Source organism: Hippocampus bargibanti, linkage group LG07, assembly GCF_051943395.1.
Source record: "Hippocampus bargibanti isolate YZ-2025 linkage group LG07, ASM5194339v1, whole genome shotgun sequence".
Taxonomy (NCBI): domain Eukaryota; kingdom Metazoa; phylum Chordata; class Actinopteri; order Syngnathiformes; family Syngnathidae; genus Hippocampus; species Hippocampus bargibanti.
Genome location: NC_142740.1, coordinates 2722950 through 2737500, shown reverse-complemented (window position 1 = coordinate 2737500; position 14551 = coordinate 2722950). Strand labels below are relative to the sequence as shown.

General features: G+C 35.9%; 1 protein-coding gene across 4 annotated transcripts in view; it reads right to left on the bottom strand.

Annotated features, from left to right (window-relative positions):
• Positions 1-14172, bottom strand: part of chd1l (chromodomain helicase DNA binding protein 1 like) — a 21700-nt gene extending 7528 nt beyond the window's left edge. For 2 of the 4 annotated variants that reach the window (XM_089000959.1, XM_089000961.1), the window contains exons 1-18: positions 13992-14172; positions 13769-13881; positions 12600-12706; positions 11431-11536; positions 11331-11362; positions 9951-10032; positions 9706-9868; positions 8723-8878; positions 8555-8644; positions 8362-8458; positions 7754-7827; positions 6543-6653; positions 4007-4121; positions 3007-3160; positions 1910-2096; positions 1664-1812; positions 1391-1554; positions 342-547 (exon numbers count right to left, since the gene is read on the bottom strand). In XM_089000959.1, coding sequence (XP_088857085.1) covers positions 342-547; positions 1391-1554; positions 1664-1812; positions 1910-2096; positions 3007-3160; positions 4007-4121; positions 6543-6653; positions 7754-7827; positions 8362-8458; positions 8555-8644; positions 8723-8878; positions 9706-9868; positions 9951-10032; positions 11331-11362; positions 11431-11536; positions 12600-12706; positions 13769-13881; positions 13992-14085 — 2200 coding nt within the window. In that variant the 5' untranslated portion in view covers positions 14086-14172. Of the gene's footprint in view, positions 1-341; positions 548-1390; positions 1555-1663; positions 1813-1909; positions 2097-3006; positions 3161-4006; positions 4122-6542; positions 6654-7753; positions 7828-8361; positions 8459-8554; positions 8645-8722; positions 8879-9705; positions 9869-9950; positions 10033-11330; positions 11363-11430; positions 11537-12599; positions 12707-13513; positions 13744-13768; positions 13882-13991 lie in introns of those variants that run through there. The other 2 variants (XM_089000960.1, XM_089000962.1) reach the window with 2 other exon arrangements.
• Between the last annotated feature and the right edge of the window lie 379 nt (positions 14173-14551).

The window sequence follows — 14551 nt, the reverse complement described above, 5'->3', positions numbered from 1 at the left end:
TCTGTGTGTATTTATGTGTGTATTTATGAGTGTATTCGTTTGTGTATTCGTTTGTGTATTTGTTTGTGTATGCATTTGTGTATTCATTCGTGTATTCATTTGTGTATTGTGTATTTATGTGTGTATTTATTTGTGTATTTATGCATGTATTTATGCATGTATTCATGCGTGTATTCATGCGTGTATTCATGCGTATATTCATGTGTATTTATGTGTGTATTTATGTGTATTTATTTGTGTATTTATGTGTATTTATTTGTGTATTTTTGTGTATATTTGTGTATTTATGTGTGTATTCATTCATTCATTTATTTTGAGGGAGGCAGGTGTTTGATACATACCGACACAGTGGACAATGATGGCGTCCCCACGCGCAGCATGAGGATGCGTCACGTCTCCCAGGACGTAGTGGATGGCGCCGATCTCCGAGTCGGCCGAGCTTACGCTACTGCTAGCGTCCTCCTCCTCTTCGTCTTCTTCGTCTTCCTCGCTGTCCGCAAACTTCAGGCAGCGAGATCGGTATCCGCGGGACGCCCACCAGGCCATCCTGCGTGCAAAGACGGGTAGCGTTTCAGAAAGGGGGCGGGTGGGTTGAGCCCGTTTCGATTTCAAAAGTTTTGATTTTGAATGCCTCAAACTGTACACTACTTGTGAAATCAATTGGTTCTGGAATTAATTTCTTAACTTGTAAAGTTTGTAAGTTGAGACGCGTTTTCCATGTAAATGCACTAATTCGTTCCAAGCCACTCCAAAATTGGGACATAAATGGTTTATAAAGCATCAAAATATGTAAAAAAGGGGGTTGGAAATGAGAAAATGTTTCATCTACACAAAATAAAAAATAATAATACAATAAATTGGATTGGATTGGGTTGCATTTGCCATAATTACCATATTTTCTGGTGTATAAGGCACAGCGGAGTATAAGGCGCACCGCAAATGAATGGAATGAACTTTTTCCATATATAATAATAATAATAATAATAATAATAATACATTTCATTTATAAGCGCTCAAGGACACATTACAGTCAATGGATATTTTTTCTGCGGGTGAGTAGCGGCAGCCACAGGCGCCAGCGTTCACTCATATATAGGCGCACTGGACTATAAAATGCACCTTTAATTAATAAAAAAAGTTTTCCAAATATACTATATAAATATATGAAAGTTTTCCAGATATTATAATAATAATAATAATAATAATAATAATAATAATAATAATAATAATAATAATAATACATTTCATTTTAAGCCATCTTAAGGAGTACTTTAGCAAGTCAGGGTACTTTAGCATCAAGCTAGCAAACGATTGCAATCTCAGCCCATCTATGGCGTTTTTCAGTGTATCTTAGCATCGAGCTAGCAAAAAATGCGTGTGGGGGCTTTACTTTTTCTTGTACTTGTTTTCCTCTTGCTTCTTCTTGGCATCCGCCTCATATTTGGCCCGCTTGGCCGCCATCTCCTGGCGCTTCCGCCGCCGCGTCTCCAGCTCCGCCTGGGTCAGGGGGCGCCGCTTCCTGGTCGGGAAGACGAGCCCGCCTGCCGGCGCCGCCTGGAAATAATGTACGCCGGTGGATAAGACAAGGTGCTGTTGAAAAACGGGAATTTTGCTACTTTTATCTGTTGTTTCCCGTACGTTATGACGAGAACGAAGGACGTACGTCGGTTTTGTTTCGCAGACTTCGACCTTCGGCGCCGGCGTTCTGTTGCTCCTCTACCAGCTCTTCATCCAGCAGGCGTTGGAATGTCGTCAGGTCTTCCGAGCTGGGGTCCTTGCTGTAGTCTTTTCCCTCGAAGCAGTACATGTGATCTGAGAGGACAATAAAATACGATGGGGAGCTACCTAACACGCCGTTCGTGACTTCACCGGAGATCAACTTGAAAAAGTTCCACTGTGAAAACTTTACTCTGTCTGTCAGATTCCAAGTCGCCGTCGCCGCCGTCGTCGTCGTCCTCTCGCAAAGCCTCGTCTCGGTCGTCCGTCCAACAAGCGTCGCGGGAGGCGCTGAGGATCTTCTCAACTTTTACGTCCTGGATGGAGCTCTCGCCGGAGGAGAGCAGCTTGTCCACACCAAACTTCAAGATCTCACCGAGCTATGCGAAGCATTAAAAATAGAGAAAGAGAGAGTGACTGTAGATAATTAGCTAGCTAGCGAGAGAAAGAGATAGAGAGCTAGCTAGCTGGCTAGATAGATATGTACTGTAAATAGCTAGCTAGCTAGCTAGCAAGACAGGCAGACAGAGATAGAGATAGATAGATAGATAGTGAGAGAGATAGCGAGATAGAGATAGATGACTAGCTAGCTAGATAGATAGATAGATAGATAGATAGATAGATAGATAGATAGATAGATAGATAGATAGATAGATAGATAGATAGATAGATAGATAGATAGATAGATAGCCTGGTAGCTATTGAGCTAGCGAGAAGGATAGAGAGATAGCTAGTTAGCTAACTCGCTAGCTAGCGAGCTCACGAGAAAGAGAGATAGTGAGATAGATAGCGAGAGATAGATAGATGACTAGCTAGCTAGCTAGATAATAAAGATAGCTAGGTAGCTAGCGAGAGAGAGAGAGGGATAGATAGCTAGCTAGGTACTGTAGGTAGCTAGCGAGCGAGAGAGATAGATAAATACGTGACTCGCTAGTTAGCTAGATAGATAGATAATGTAGATAGCTCGCTAGCTAGTGAGCTATCAAGAGACAGATAGTGAGATATATAGCGAGATAAATGACTAGCTAGCTAGCCATCAAGAGAGATAGAGAGATAGATGACTAGCTGGCTGTGTCTGTTGACCTCAGATTGACCCCAGGTTGTCTGTGCTTCAATTGTGTATTTGAGTCACACATGTTGACTAACAGCATGAAACTTTGAAATATGATATTAACTTCTTATTCTCCATCAGGGGGTGGAAGGAAAAAAAAAACGTGTCATCTTGTACGATCGCAAACAGGATGTGAGATGCTTGTCAATCAAAGAAATTGGGTTGTGGGGGATACTCACGTGCAGTCCCGCCGCCGCAGATTGCGCTCGTTCCAGTAGAGAGAAGCGACCTTCTTCGATCACCGCGTTGGTGAGCTCCAGTTTAGAGATGGCGCGCGAGTACATAATCTCCTCCACCGTGTCTCTGGCCAGCAGGCGGATGACCTTCACCGGCCTGCGAATCACCATTTCCAAAAAATAATAATAATACAGTGATACCACGGCTTACGAACTTAATTGGTTCCTAGAAAGAGTGTGTAAGGCGAAAAGTGTGTATCCCAAAAAATAATTTCCCATAGGAAAGCATTAAAATGAGAATAATCCGTTCCCAGGTCCCCATAATTTTCTACTTTCTAATTTTCTAAGCCTTAAAACTACACAAAATATACCTTATTTTGTGTATAATAAATGTGTTATGGTATTATAATTAAAGAAATAAACTGTACTATATAATAAAGTCATTTTATTTACCTTTGTGATGGTCATTGTTGGCTTGATGGAGTGGAGTGGCCGGTTTCCTCAGCATTAAACACTTGATGAGGAACGTAGCCTTCTTCTTTCACCATCTTGAGGAATGATCCCTTGGAGGTGCTTTCTCTGCGATAATTTTATCTAGTTCCTCATCAATCGTGTTCTGTTTATCTGGGTTGATAGCTTTTTGCATCAAGTGTACACACACACAGACAAACAATACGACCGATTTTATTTTTATTTACTTGGTGATGTTTGTAGAATTGTGATGTGAGGCTAATGCTAGCATAAAGCTTGTGCAGGTTATTTGTGGAGGCTGATTGATGGGATATTTTAACCTTGCAGTCGACACTCTGCTATCAAAGTTGAAACGAGTCCAAATGTCACTGTTTTCTATCCATTTTATCAGCACATTTTGTCAACACATTTTGCTTACATGTTAGAAGCTAATTGTGAAAAACACCTGGAAATAAATAAATAAATAAATACATAAATGAATATATGAATGAATAAATAAACACATAAATAAATGCAAAATTATGATGGACACCTGTGCTGGCCAATCCGGTGACAGCGTGCGGCTGCCTGTAAGTCATTTTGAGGGTTGAAGTCGCTGTCCATGAAGATGACCGTGTCGGCGGCTGTGAGGTTCATCCCAACACCTCCTGTGTGTACACACACACACACACACACACACGCACGCACACACAAACATACACACGTACAATACAACTTTTTACAATTTTTACAAATTTTATTTTTCGTTTTCTCCGCGACATTTGTAGAATTGTGATGAGAGGCTAATGCTAGCATAAAAAAATAAAAATTAAAAAAAAACAATTAAAAAAAAAAAAACTACAAATATAATTTAAAAAAAATTAAAAAATAACAAATTTAGTCAACAAAATCAATTTAAAAAAATCTATAATACTGTAAAATAAATATAAATAATAACATTTAGCGTAAATTAATGACCAAAAGGATTTTTTTTACATTCAAATATTAGCATCTCTCTCTTTCTCACACACACACACACACACACACAAACAATACGACCGATTTTATTTTTATTTACTTGGTGATGTTTGTAGAATTGTGATGTGAGGCTAATGCTAGCATAAAAAAATAACAATAAAAAACATGAATAAAAACTACAAAAAAACTACATACCGAATTTAAAAAAATAACAAATATAGTCAATAAAATCAATTTTAAAATCTATAATACTGAAAAATAAATAGAAATAATAAAATATAGCATTAAAAACGTTTTTTACATTCAAATATTAGCATCTGTCTCTTTCTCACACACACAAACAATACGACCGATTTTATTTTTATTTACTTGGTGATGTTTGTAGAATTGTGATGTGAGGCTAATGCTAGCATAAAAAAAAATAACAATAAAAAACATTAACAAAAACTACAAAAAAAAACACATACAGAACTTAAAAAATAACAAATATAGTCAATAAAATCGATTTTAAAATCTATAATACTGAAAAATAAATATAAATAATAAAATATAGCATTAAAAAACGTTTTTTTTTACATTCAAATATTAGCATCTCTCTCTTTCTCACACACACACACACACACACACACACACACACACACACAAACAATACGACCGATTTTATTTTTATTTACTTGGTGATGTTTGTAGAATTGTGATGTGAGGCTAACGCTAGCATAAAAAATAACAATAAAAACATTAATAAAAACTAAAAAAAACACATACAGAACGTAAAAAATAACAAATATAGTCAATAAAATCGATTTTAAAATCCATAATACTGAAAAATAAATAGAAATAATAAAATATAGCATTAAAAAACTTTTTTTTTACATTCAAATATTAGCATCTCTCTCTTTCTCACACACACACACACACACACAAACAATACGACCGATTTTATTTTTATTTACTTGGTGATGTTTGTAGAATTGTGATGTGAGGCTAATGCTAGCATAAAAAATAACAATAAAAACATTAATAAAAACTAAAAAAAACACATACAGAACTTAAAAAATAACAAATATAGTCAATAAAATCGATTTTAAAATCTATAATACTGAAAAATAAATATAAATAATAAAATATAGCATTAAAAACGTTTTTTACATTCAAATATTAGCATCTCTCTCTTTCCCACACACACACACACACACAAACAATACGACCGATTTTATTTTTATTTACTTGGTGATGTTTGTAGAATTGTGATGTGAGGCTAATGCTAGCATAAAAAAATTACAATAAAAAACATTAACAAAAACTACAAAAAAACACATACAGAACTTAAAAAATAACAAATATAGTCAATAAAATCAATTTTAAAATCTATAATACTGAAAAATAAATAGAAATAATAAAATATAGCATTAAAAAACTTTTTTTTTTACATTCAAATATTAGCATCTCTCTCTTTCTTACACACACAAACAATACGACCGATTTTATTTTTATTTACTTGGTGATGTTTGTAGAATTGTGATGTGTGGCTAATGCTAGCATAAAAAATAACAAAAACATTAATAAAAACTAAAAAAAAAAAACACATACAGAACTTAAAAAATAATAAATAGAGTCAATAAAATCCATTTTAAAATCTATAATACTGAAAAATAAATAGAAATAATAAAATATAGCATTAAAAAACGTTTTTTTTACTTTCAAATATTAGCATCTCTCTCTCTTTCTCACACACACAAACACACAAACAATACGACTGATTTTATTTTTATTTACTTGGTGATGTTTGTAGAATTGCGAAGTGAGGCTAATGATAGCATTAAAAAATAACAATAAAAAACATTAATAAAAACTAAAAAAAAAACCACATACAGAACTTAAAAAATAATAAATAGAGTCAATAAAATCCATTTTAAAATCTATAATACTGAAAAATAAATATAAATAATAAAATATAACATTAATTTTTTTACATTTAAATGTTAGCATCTCTCTCGACTTTCTATTTTAAGTCTTCTATCGAGCGCAAGAACGTCATCGGGGCCCTCCGCTTTCCTTGTCGGCACGTTTTCGCTGATGATGCGAGATGCAAAAAGAGCTTGCGAGTTCACCTGCTTTAGTGCTGAGTAGGAAGACAAAAATAGCCGCGCTGCTGAAGTTCTTCACCGCCAGGTTGCGTTCTTCGCCGCGGACCGAGCCGTCCAAGCGCTCGTAGCTGAACCCTGCATGGGAGGGAATTAGTGTTGGGGGGGTTGTTTAATCTTTATGCGGTCACAACGTGAAGAATACCTGTTCGTTAAAGGTCAACCGACACCATTTTTTTGTTTCCTAACTGACATTAGAAAAACGTTTTATAGCATCTGAAATACCCAAAACACGCAGTATGATATTTTTAGTCAAATTCAAAAGACCAATAAAAATGACTTAAAGTGTCCCAAACTTTTCCACAAAATAAGCTTAGATTTGGGCAGGTTCAGAAAAACCCGCCCCCTTGTTCATGACATCACGTCAGGATACTCCATCACAAACTGCCCTGCTCCAGAATCAAAACAATGACTTCAGAGTTCAGATTCGGAGAAGATACTTTCTTGTTACTCATCCAGTTATGAATATGATTCAAATACAGTAAAGTCTCGTTATATCGATATTCAAGGGAGTCCGAAAAAATATCGATATAACCGGGACTATCGATATATCCGACCCTGTTTGCATGTAATTTTCTCCGTGCGTGCATATAAATAGTATCGATATAACCGGGACTATCGATATATCCGATATCGATATAACGAGACTTTACTGTAGTTCTGAAGAGGAAAGCATAAATGTTTACAATCGATTAAAGAAGTCCTTCCGTATCAATTCGAGCCGTCTGGACTCCAATGTAGCGCCCAGAAAATGCACAAGATGGCGTACAAGCTCCGTTGGAAATGAGCTGATTTGTTCGCTGGGAATTTGTGTCAACTTACACCTTCTTTATGTGTGTTAACTCAATTGGCTGCGACACACAATGATTCACCATCGTGTTATTTATGTAGTTTTCCTTCTAATTTCGCCATCAACGCGAAGTTTTCAGACCAAACAAAGTACCCAAAATGCATTGTGTGTCGCTTTCTCGGTCAGGGGCGTTCCCTCCGTGACGTCACGTCAGGAATCGTCACCAACTCAAAAACAAGACTTCCTGAATATTCAGCGTGAGTCTTAAAACGTAAAAAATATTGCTACATGCGGTGGAATCTTTGTAAAATACGCTCAGTAGAAGTGATTTTACAAATTATGGACACAACTTGTCCGGAGGCGTCGGTTGTCCTTTAAGAGCACTGACCTCTGTACTCCATGTAGTCTTGAAGAATGTCCAACATCCTGGTCATTTGAGAGAAGAGTAGAACGCGATGGCCCCTAGAAGATAGCAGAATTCCAAAATAAAATAAAAATCTAATGTTTGAATGGATTCAATTGAAATATGGATGACAGTGAAACCTAGGTTTTTGACCATAATCCGTTCCAGAAACCGATTTGTTTAAAAACCCATTATAATTAATTAGAATTAATTAATGTAATCAATGTCAATGTCTGTTTTTTTTTAATCATGACAGAACAATACAAACACACTGGCTCAAAATGGAATACAACACAAACCCACCTATTTAAAATTGCATTTGCTGTGTAGCTCTCTTTTTGTTTCTATTTATAATTGTATTTTATTTATTGTATTCTATTTGTGATTGTATTTTATTTAGTATCGTACCTATGCTTGTCTGTGACTGTAAAGTGTCCTTGAGAGCTTTGAAAGGCGCTTAAAATGAAATGTATTATTATTATTATTATTATTATTATAATTATTATTATTATTATTACTTAAGAGTTAAATTGATTCGAGCAAAATTTGAGCAGTTCCACTCCGGTCCACTAGGTGGCAGCAAAGTCACGCACTCTTGCTGCAGGTAGGCCAGCATGCTGTCAAGGAGGCAAAGTTTGCCGCTTGCTTCGATCAGATGTTCTCCCATTTCAAATGGCTCGGGCTCCACTCCTGAGCAAGAATAAAAAATAATGAATAATAATATTAAATTATTATGTTTAAAAATGATTTGGATGTGACACCTGAATGGAGGTTGAAGTTCCTTACCATCAAACAGATACGGATGATCGACGCACTTCCTCAGTTGAATCAAGATGTTCAGCAGACGGGTTTTGTTTTGTTCGCTGCCAAAAGCATCTGAGAGGCACATCATTTCAGACTAATTATCCCGTTTGCTGCTCTGGTGCAGGATCTCCGTGTGAAATGTGCTCTCACCGATATCCTTCATCAGGAGAGCTTTGTAGTATTTTTTCTGCAGCGCCGACATGCCGTGATACACCACCACTTCTGTCTTTTTGGGAAGGTCCACCGCTACCTCTGATTTGACCCGACGGAGCAAGAAAGGCTCCAAAATACTCTGGAGTTCGGCCGCTGGGTGTGTTCCAATGTGGAGTTGGAAACAATGAAAATGCAGGATCTTAAAGGACAACCGACGTCACTTTTTTGTTTTTTAACAGACATCAGAAAACATTTTATAGCATCTAAAATAGCCAAAACATGCAGTATGATATTTGTATTCAAATGCAAAACACCAATAAAAATGACAAAGTGTCCAAAATCTACAAAAAATTGAGCTGCGAATTGAGCATTTTCAGAAAGTCCCGCCCCCAGTTCGTGACGTCATGCCAAGAATCCAAACAATAGCTTCAGATTCAGCAATGAATATGATTCAAATAGTTCTGAAGAGGAAAGCATACATGTTTGCAATCGATTAAAGAATTATATGTGCCATTTTGAGGCAACATTGGGGGAAAATCTCTCACCCAAAAAAAAGAGGCACAAAATGGCGACCTCCAGTGGCCACCTCCGTTTCCACAGGCTGATAAATTCCTTATATGGAGCTTGGATGCCCTCTTCTGGCTTTTGGGTGCAACACGGTTCAGACCAAATATGTACAGCAAAATACATTGACGTGATGGAAGGACTGCTACAACGTGTCTTTTTTTTCAGTCTGGGGGCAGTCCTTTTGTGACGTCACGTACGGACTCGTCATCAACTCAAAAACAAGACTTCTTGAATATTCAGAGCGAGTCTTAAAATGTAAAATATAGCTATGTGCGGTGGAATCTTATTAAAATACGCTCAGTAGAAGTCATTTGAAGCCATTTTACAAATTATGGACACAACTTGTCCGGAGGCGTCGGTTATCCTTTAAAGAATAATAAGAAATCATAATTGAATTGACGATGACATCATACCAAGCGCGGGTCGATTGCGCACATCGGCGTAAGACTGGGCGAAGTCGTTGCCGTCGTCCTCTGAGAAGATTGCAGGCTGGATGAAACTTAGTAAGGAGTAGAGTTCCTGTAGGTTGTTCTGGATGGGTGTGCCGGTCAGCAGAACCCAGAAGTCCACTGAGAACTTGACAGGAAGTCATTAGTGGGAGCAACAAAAAAAAAATTTAAAAAAAAATGAAGATGTTGACAGTGATGCCAGCCAGTACCTCCATCAGAGTCTTGCGCAATAAAGAGTTCTGGTTCTTGAGCCGGTGAGCTTCGTCGACAACCAGAATCTTCCACTTAAACCTTCAGGGATGACGGCAACAGCGAAATGTGATGAAAAGTGACTGAAAAACGAATCCTGTGACTGTAAAGTGACTGAGAGTTTTGAAAGGCGCTTATAAATGAAATGTATTATTATTATTTATTTGTTTATTTACACTTCTTCATGTTTTTTTTAATTTGAAATTGCATTAATCTTCCCTTTATTTGTATATGAAGTACCTTTTTTGTGACTGTAAAGTGACATTGACAGTTTTGAAAGGCGCTTCTAAATTAAATATAGTATAATAATAATAATAATAATAATAATACATTGCATTTTAAGTGCCTTTCAAAACTCTCAAGGACACTTTACATTTACAGACAATCATAGGTACTAAAATAAATAAAATACAATTATTATTATCAGAAAGAAGAAAACCTTTATTTGTCCCAATAAAGTTTTTTTTCTATTATTGTTATTATTATGTATTTATTTGTTTGTTTATTTACACATATTCTTATTTTTTTTATTTGAAATAGCATTAATCTTCCCTTTATTTGTATATGAAGTACGTTTTTTTTAATTACATATTTTTTTCATTGCCAGATGGTTTCAAGATACTTAGTTAAACAGAAAAGCTTATCCTGTGACTGTAAAGTGACCTTGAGTTTTGAAAGGCGCTTAGAAATTAAATTATTATTGTTATTATTATTATTATTATTAAAGGTAATTCTTCTTTTCCTTTCGGCTTTTCCCTCCAATTCCATTATTCCAAGTTGTACTTCCAAGATAAAAAAAAAACAAGAAAGCCCTTGTCGCCATCTAGTGGTCACGTTGGTGAATTACAGTGTCCATAAACATGGAAGTGATCACGGGCGCTCTCTAGTGGGCACATTGGTGAATAACAATGTTTTTTTTAATCAATTTTACAGCTTAATAATAATAATAATAATACATTTCATTTCTAAGCGCCTTTCAAAACTCTTAAGGTCACTTTACAGTCACAGGATCGTTATTTTTTGCAGGTGAGAAGCGGCAGTCACATGCGCCAGCGTTCATTCAACCCGGAAGTAACTCAAATAGATAGGAAGCTAGCCAGCTAACTAACAGAGAGCCAATAGCTAGCTAGCTAGACGTTTAGCTAACTAGCTAGATAGCCATACAGCCAATAAATAGACAGCTACATAGCTAGCCAGCTAGCTAATAGATAGCAAATATATTGCCAGCCAGGTAGCTAGCTAATAGATAGAAAATGGATAGGAAATAGATAGCCAGCTACGTTAACTTTGGGATGACTATTTTAAAACGCATTATTTTTTTTTTTTTTGAAGACACTCACCGTCTCAGGAAGGAAGCATCTTTGAGGCAGAGCTGAAAAGCAGATTGATTTTTAAAAGCAGAAGAATCAACACACACAAAGTTGGTCCATCTTTGCATACCTCGTATGTGGTGAGCAGGACCAGGAAGTCCTGCGCGTCCCCTTGGATCTCAAGCCGTCTGTCTTTGTCTCCCTTGTAGCAGAGGACAGTCAAAGATGGTGAGAAACTGCGTTTGGGGGGGGGCAATAAACAGATGGTGAGACTTCTAGAAGCAAACATGAGCATTAATAATAATAATAATAATAATAATAATAATAATAATAATAATACTTCACTTTGCTGCTGTGAAATGTACATTTCTCCACTGCGAGACTAATAAAGGCAAATCCAATCCTATAATAATGATTATTATTAAAACAATAATAATAATAATAACAATAATAATAATAGTAATAATAATAATAATAATTCACTTTGCTGCTGTGAAATGTACATTTCTCCACTGCGAGACTAATAAAGGCAAATCCAATCCAATAATAATAATAATCATCATCATCATCATTAATAATAATAATTATTATTATAATAACAATAATAATAATTATTATTGTTATAATAATAATAATAATAATAATAATAATTCACTTTGCTGCTGTGAAATGTACATTTTTTCACTGCGAGAGTAATAAAGGCAAATCCAATAATAATAATAATAATAATAATAATAATAATAATTCACTTTGCTGCTGTGAAATGTATATTTTTTCACTGCGAGAGTAATAAAGGCAAATCCAATATTAATAATAATAATAATAATAATAATAATAATAATAATAATAATAATAATCACTTTGCTGCTGTGAAATGTATTTTTTCACTGCGAGAGTAATAAAGGCAAATCCAATAATAATAATAATAATAATAACAATACTTCACTTTGCTGCTGTGAAATGTACATTTTTTCACTGCGAGAGTAATAAAGGCAAATCCAATAATAATAATAATAATAATAATAATAATTCGCTTTGCTGCTGTGAAATGTATTTTTTCACTGCGAGAGTAATAAAGGCAAATCCAATAATAATAATAATAATAATAACAATACTTCACTTTGCTGCTGTGAAATGTACATTTTTTCACTGCGAGAGTAATAAAGGCAAATCCAATAATAATAATAATAATAATAATAATAATAATAATAATAATAATACATTTATTTATAAGCGCCTTTCAAAACTCTCAAGGTCACTATATAGTCATACCATGTTACTGGACTTGAACATGCTTACCGTTCTAACTCGCTTCTCCAATTCTCCATGACGGATAGCGGGCTTAGAATCAAAAACGGACCTTTGACATCAAGAGCACCCTCCATGTACACCAACAGGCTGATGGTCTGTAGGGACAAAAACATGGACTCACACACACACACACAAAATACATCATAATATATATCACACACCTTTCAATATATATATATATCAAGAATTGTTTTTAAAGAGAGACATCTAAACTTAACGTGGTTACACACAACCAAATGCCAGAATCTACGAGAAGGTGTTTTTAAAATGAATACTATGGCAAACAACTCTGTGGAGCAACTATATATCAAGAGTGCATTTCTTAAACATTTTAAAGGACAACCGGCACCATTTTTTTGTTTCCTAACCGACATCAGAAAAACGTTTTGTAGCATCTAAAATACGCAAAACACGCAGGCTGATATTTTTAGTCAAATGCAAAACACCAATAAAAATGACTTAAAGTGTCCCAAAACTGCCACAAAATGAGCTCGGAACTGGGCAGATTCAGAAAGTCCCGCCCACTTCTTCGTGATGTCACGCCAGGATACTCCTTCACAAACTGCCTTGCTCCAGAATCAAAACAATGGCTTCAGAGAGTTCAGATTCAGAGAAGATAATTTCTTGTTACTGATCCAGTTATGAATATAATTCAAATAGTTCTGAAGAGGAAAACATAAATGTTTGCAATCGATTAAAGCGCCCAGAAAATGCACAAGATGGCGCACAAGCTCCGTTGGAAATGGGCTGATTTGTCCGCTGGGAATTTGTGTAAACTTACACCTTCTTTATGCGTGTTACCGCAATTGGCTGCGACACACAACGATTCACCATCGCGTTATTTATGTAGTTTTCCTTCTAATTTCACCATCAACACGGTGTTTTCAGACGAAAAAAAGTACCCAAAATGCATTGTGTGTCGCTTTCTCGGTCAGGGGCGTTCCCTCCGTGACGTCACTTAGGGCATCGTCATCAAATCGAAAACAAGACATGAATATTCAGCGTGAGTCTTAAAAAACATAAAATATAGCTATATGGGGTAGAATCTTTGTAAAATACGCTCAGTAGAAGTCATTTGAAGTGATTTTACAAATTATGGACGCAACTTGTCCGAGGGTGTCGGTTGTCCTTTAATGGTCAAGACAATTTTCTCAAACCTGACACGTTTTCCCCAAGCCCATCTCATCTCCCAATATGCATCCTTGTTGGTTTTTCAGGCACTGAGTTAGCCACTGGACGCCATGCAACTGGTAAGGCCTCAGCTGGATCCCTGTTTGAAAGCCGAAATACTCCAATGACACAACGACCATGTTAGCTTATTGGCGAAAGGCTAAACGCATTGAAAGCAAAAGTTGAGTAGTACTACGCTCTAAAAGTTACCCTTTAAACCCCAACGCTGCAAGTCGCTCTGAGTCAAAGTGGTCTTCTTTTTGACGGGCACGCTGTTTTTAATGTTAAGGAGTAGTTCTTTCATTTTTCCACATCGAAGGGACCAAAACAAAAACTAATATGTACACAAGTCCGGTCTCGGTACCATTTCCCGACAAGTCGGTCAAACACTTCCGCCTTCATCACGTGATACAGGAAGTTATTCAAAGCTTCCCGCGACTCTCGAAAAAAATCAGTTTTAAACCACAACAATATATATTTTCTTTATTTTATTATTTCCATATTCCATACGAGAAACAATTTAGTCATGTTCCTAAATCAGGTGATATAAAAATGTTTAAATGGAAATGAATCTGACAAACACTTCCGCATTTGTCACGTGACTTGGAATGGCTGACCCGGTTTGCTCCACACGTAACGTCAGAAAAACTGCAAAACTTTTTTTTGTGCCCACGATTTTGTTATTGGTTTTTTACGTTACACATTTCCGTCATGTTTTAATAAAAAACTGGGGAAAAACAAGAAGTATTGATGATTGCCTGAAATATGAA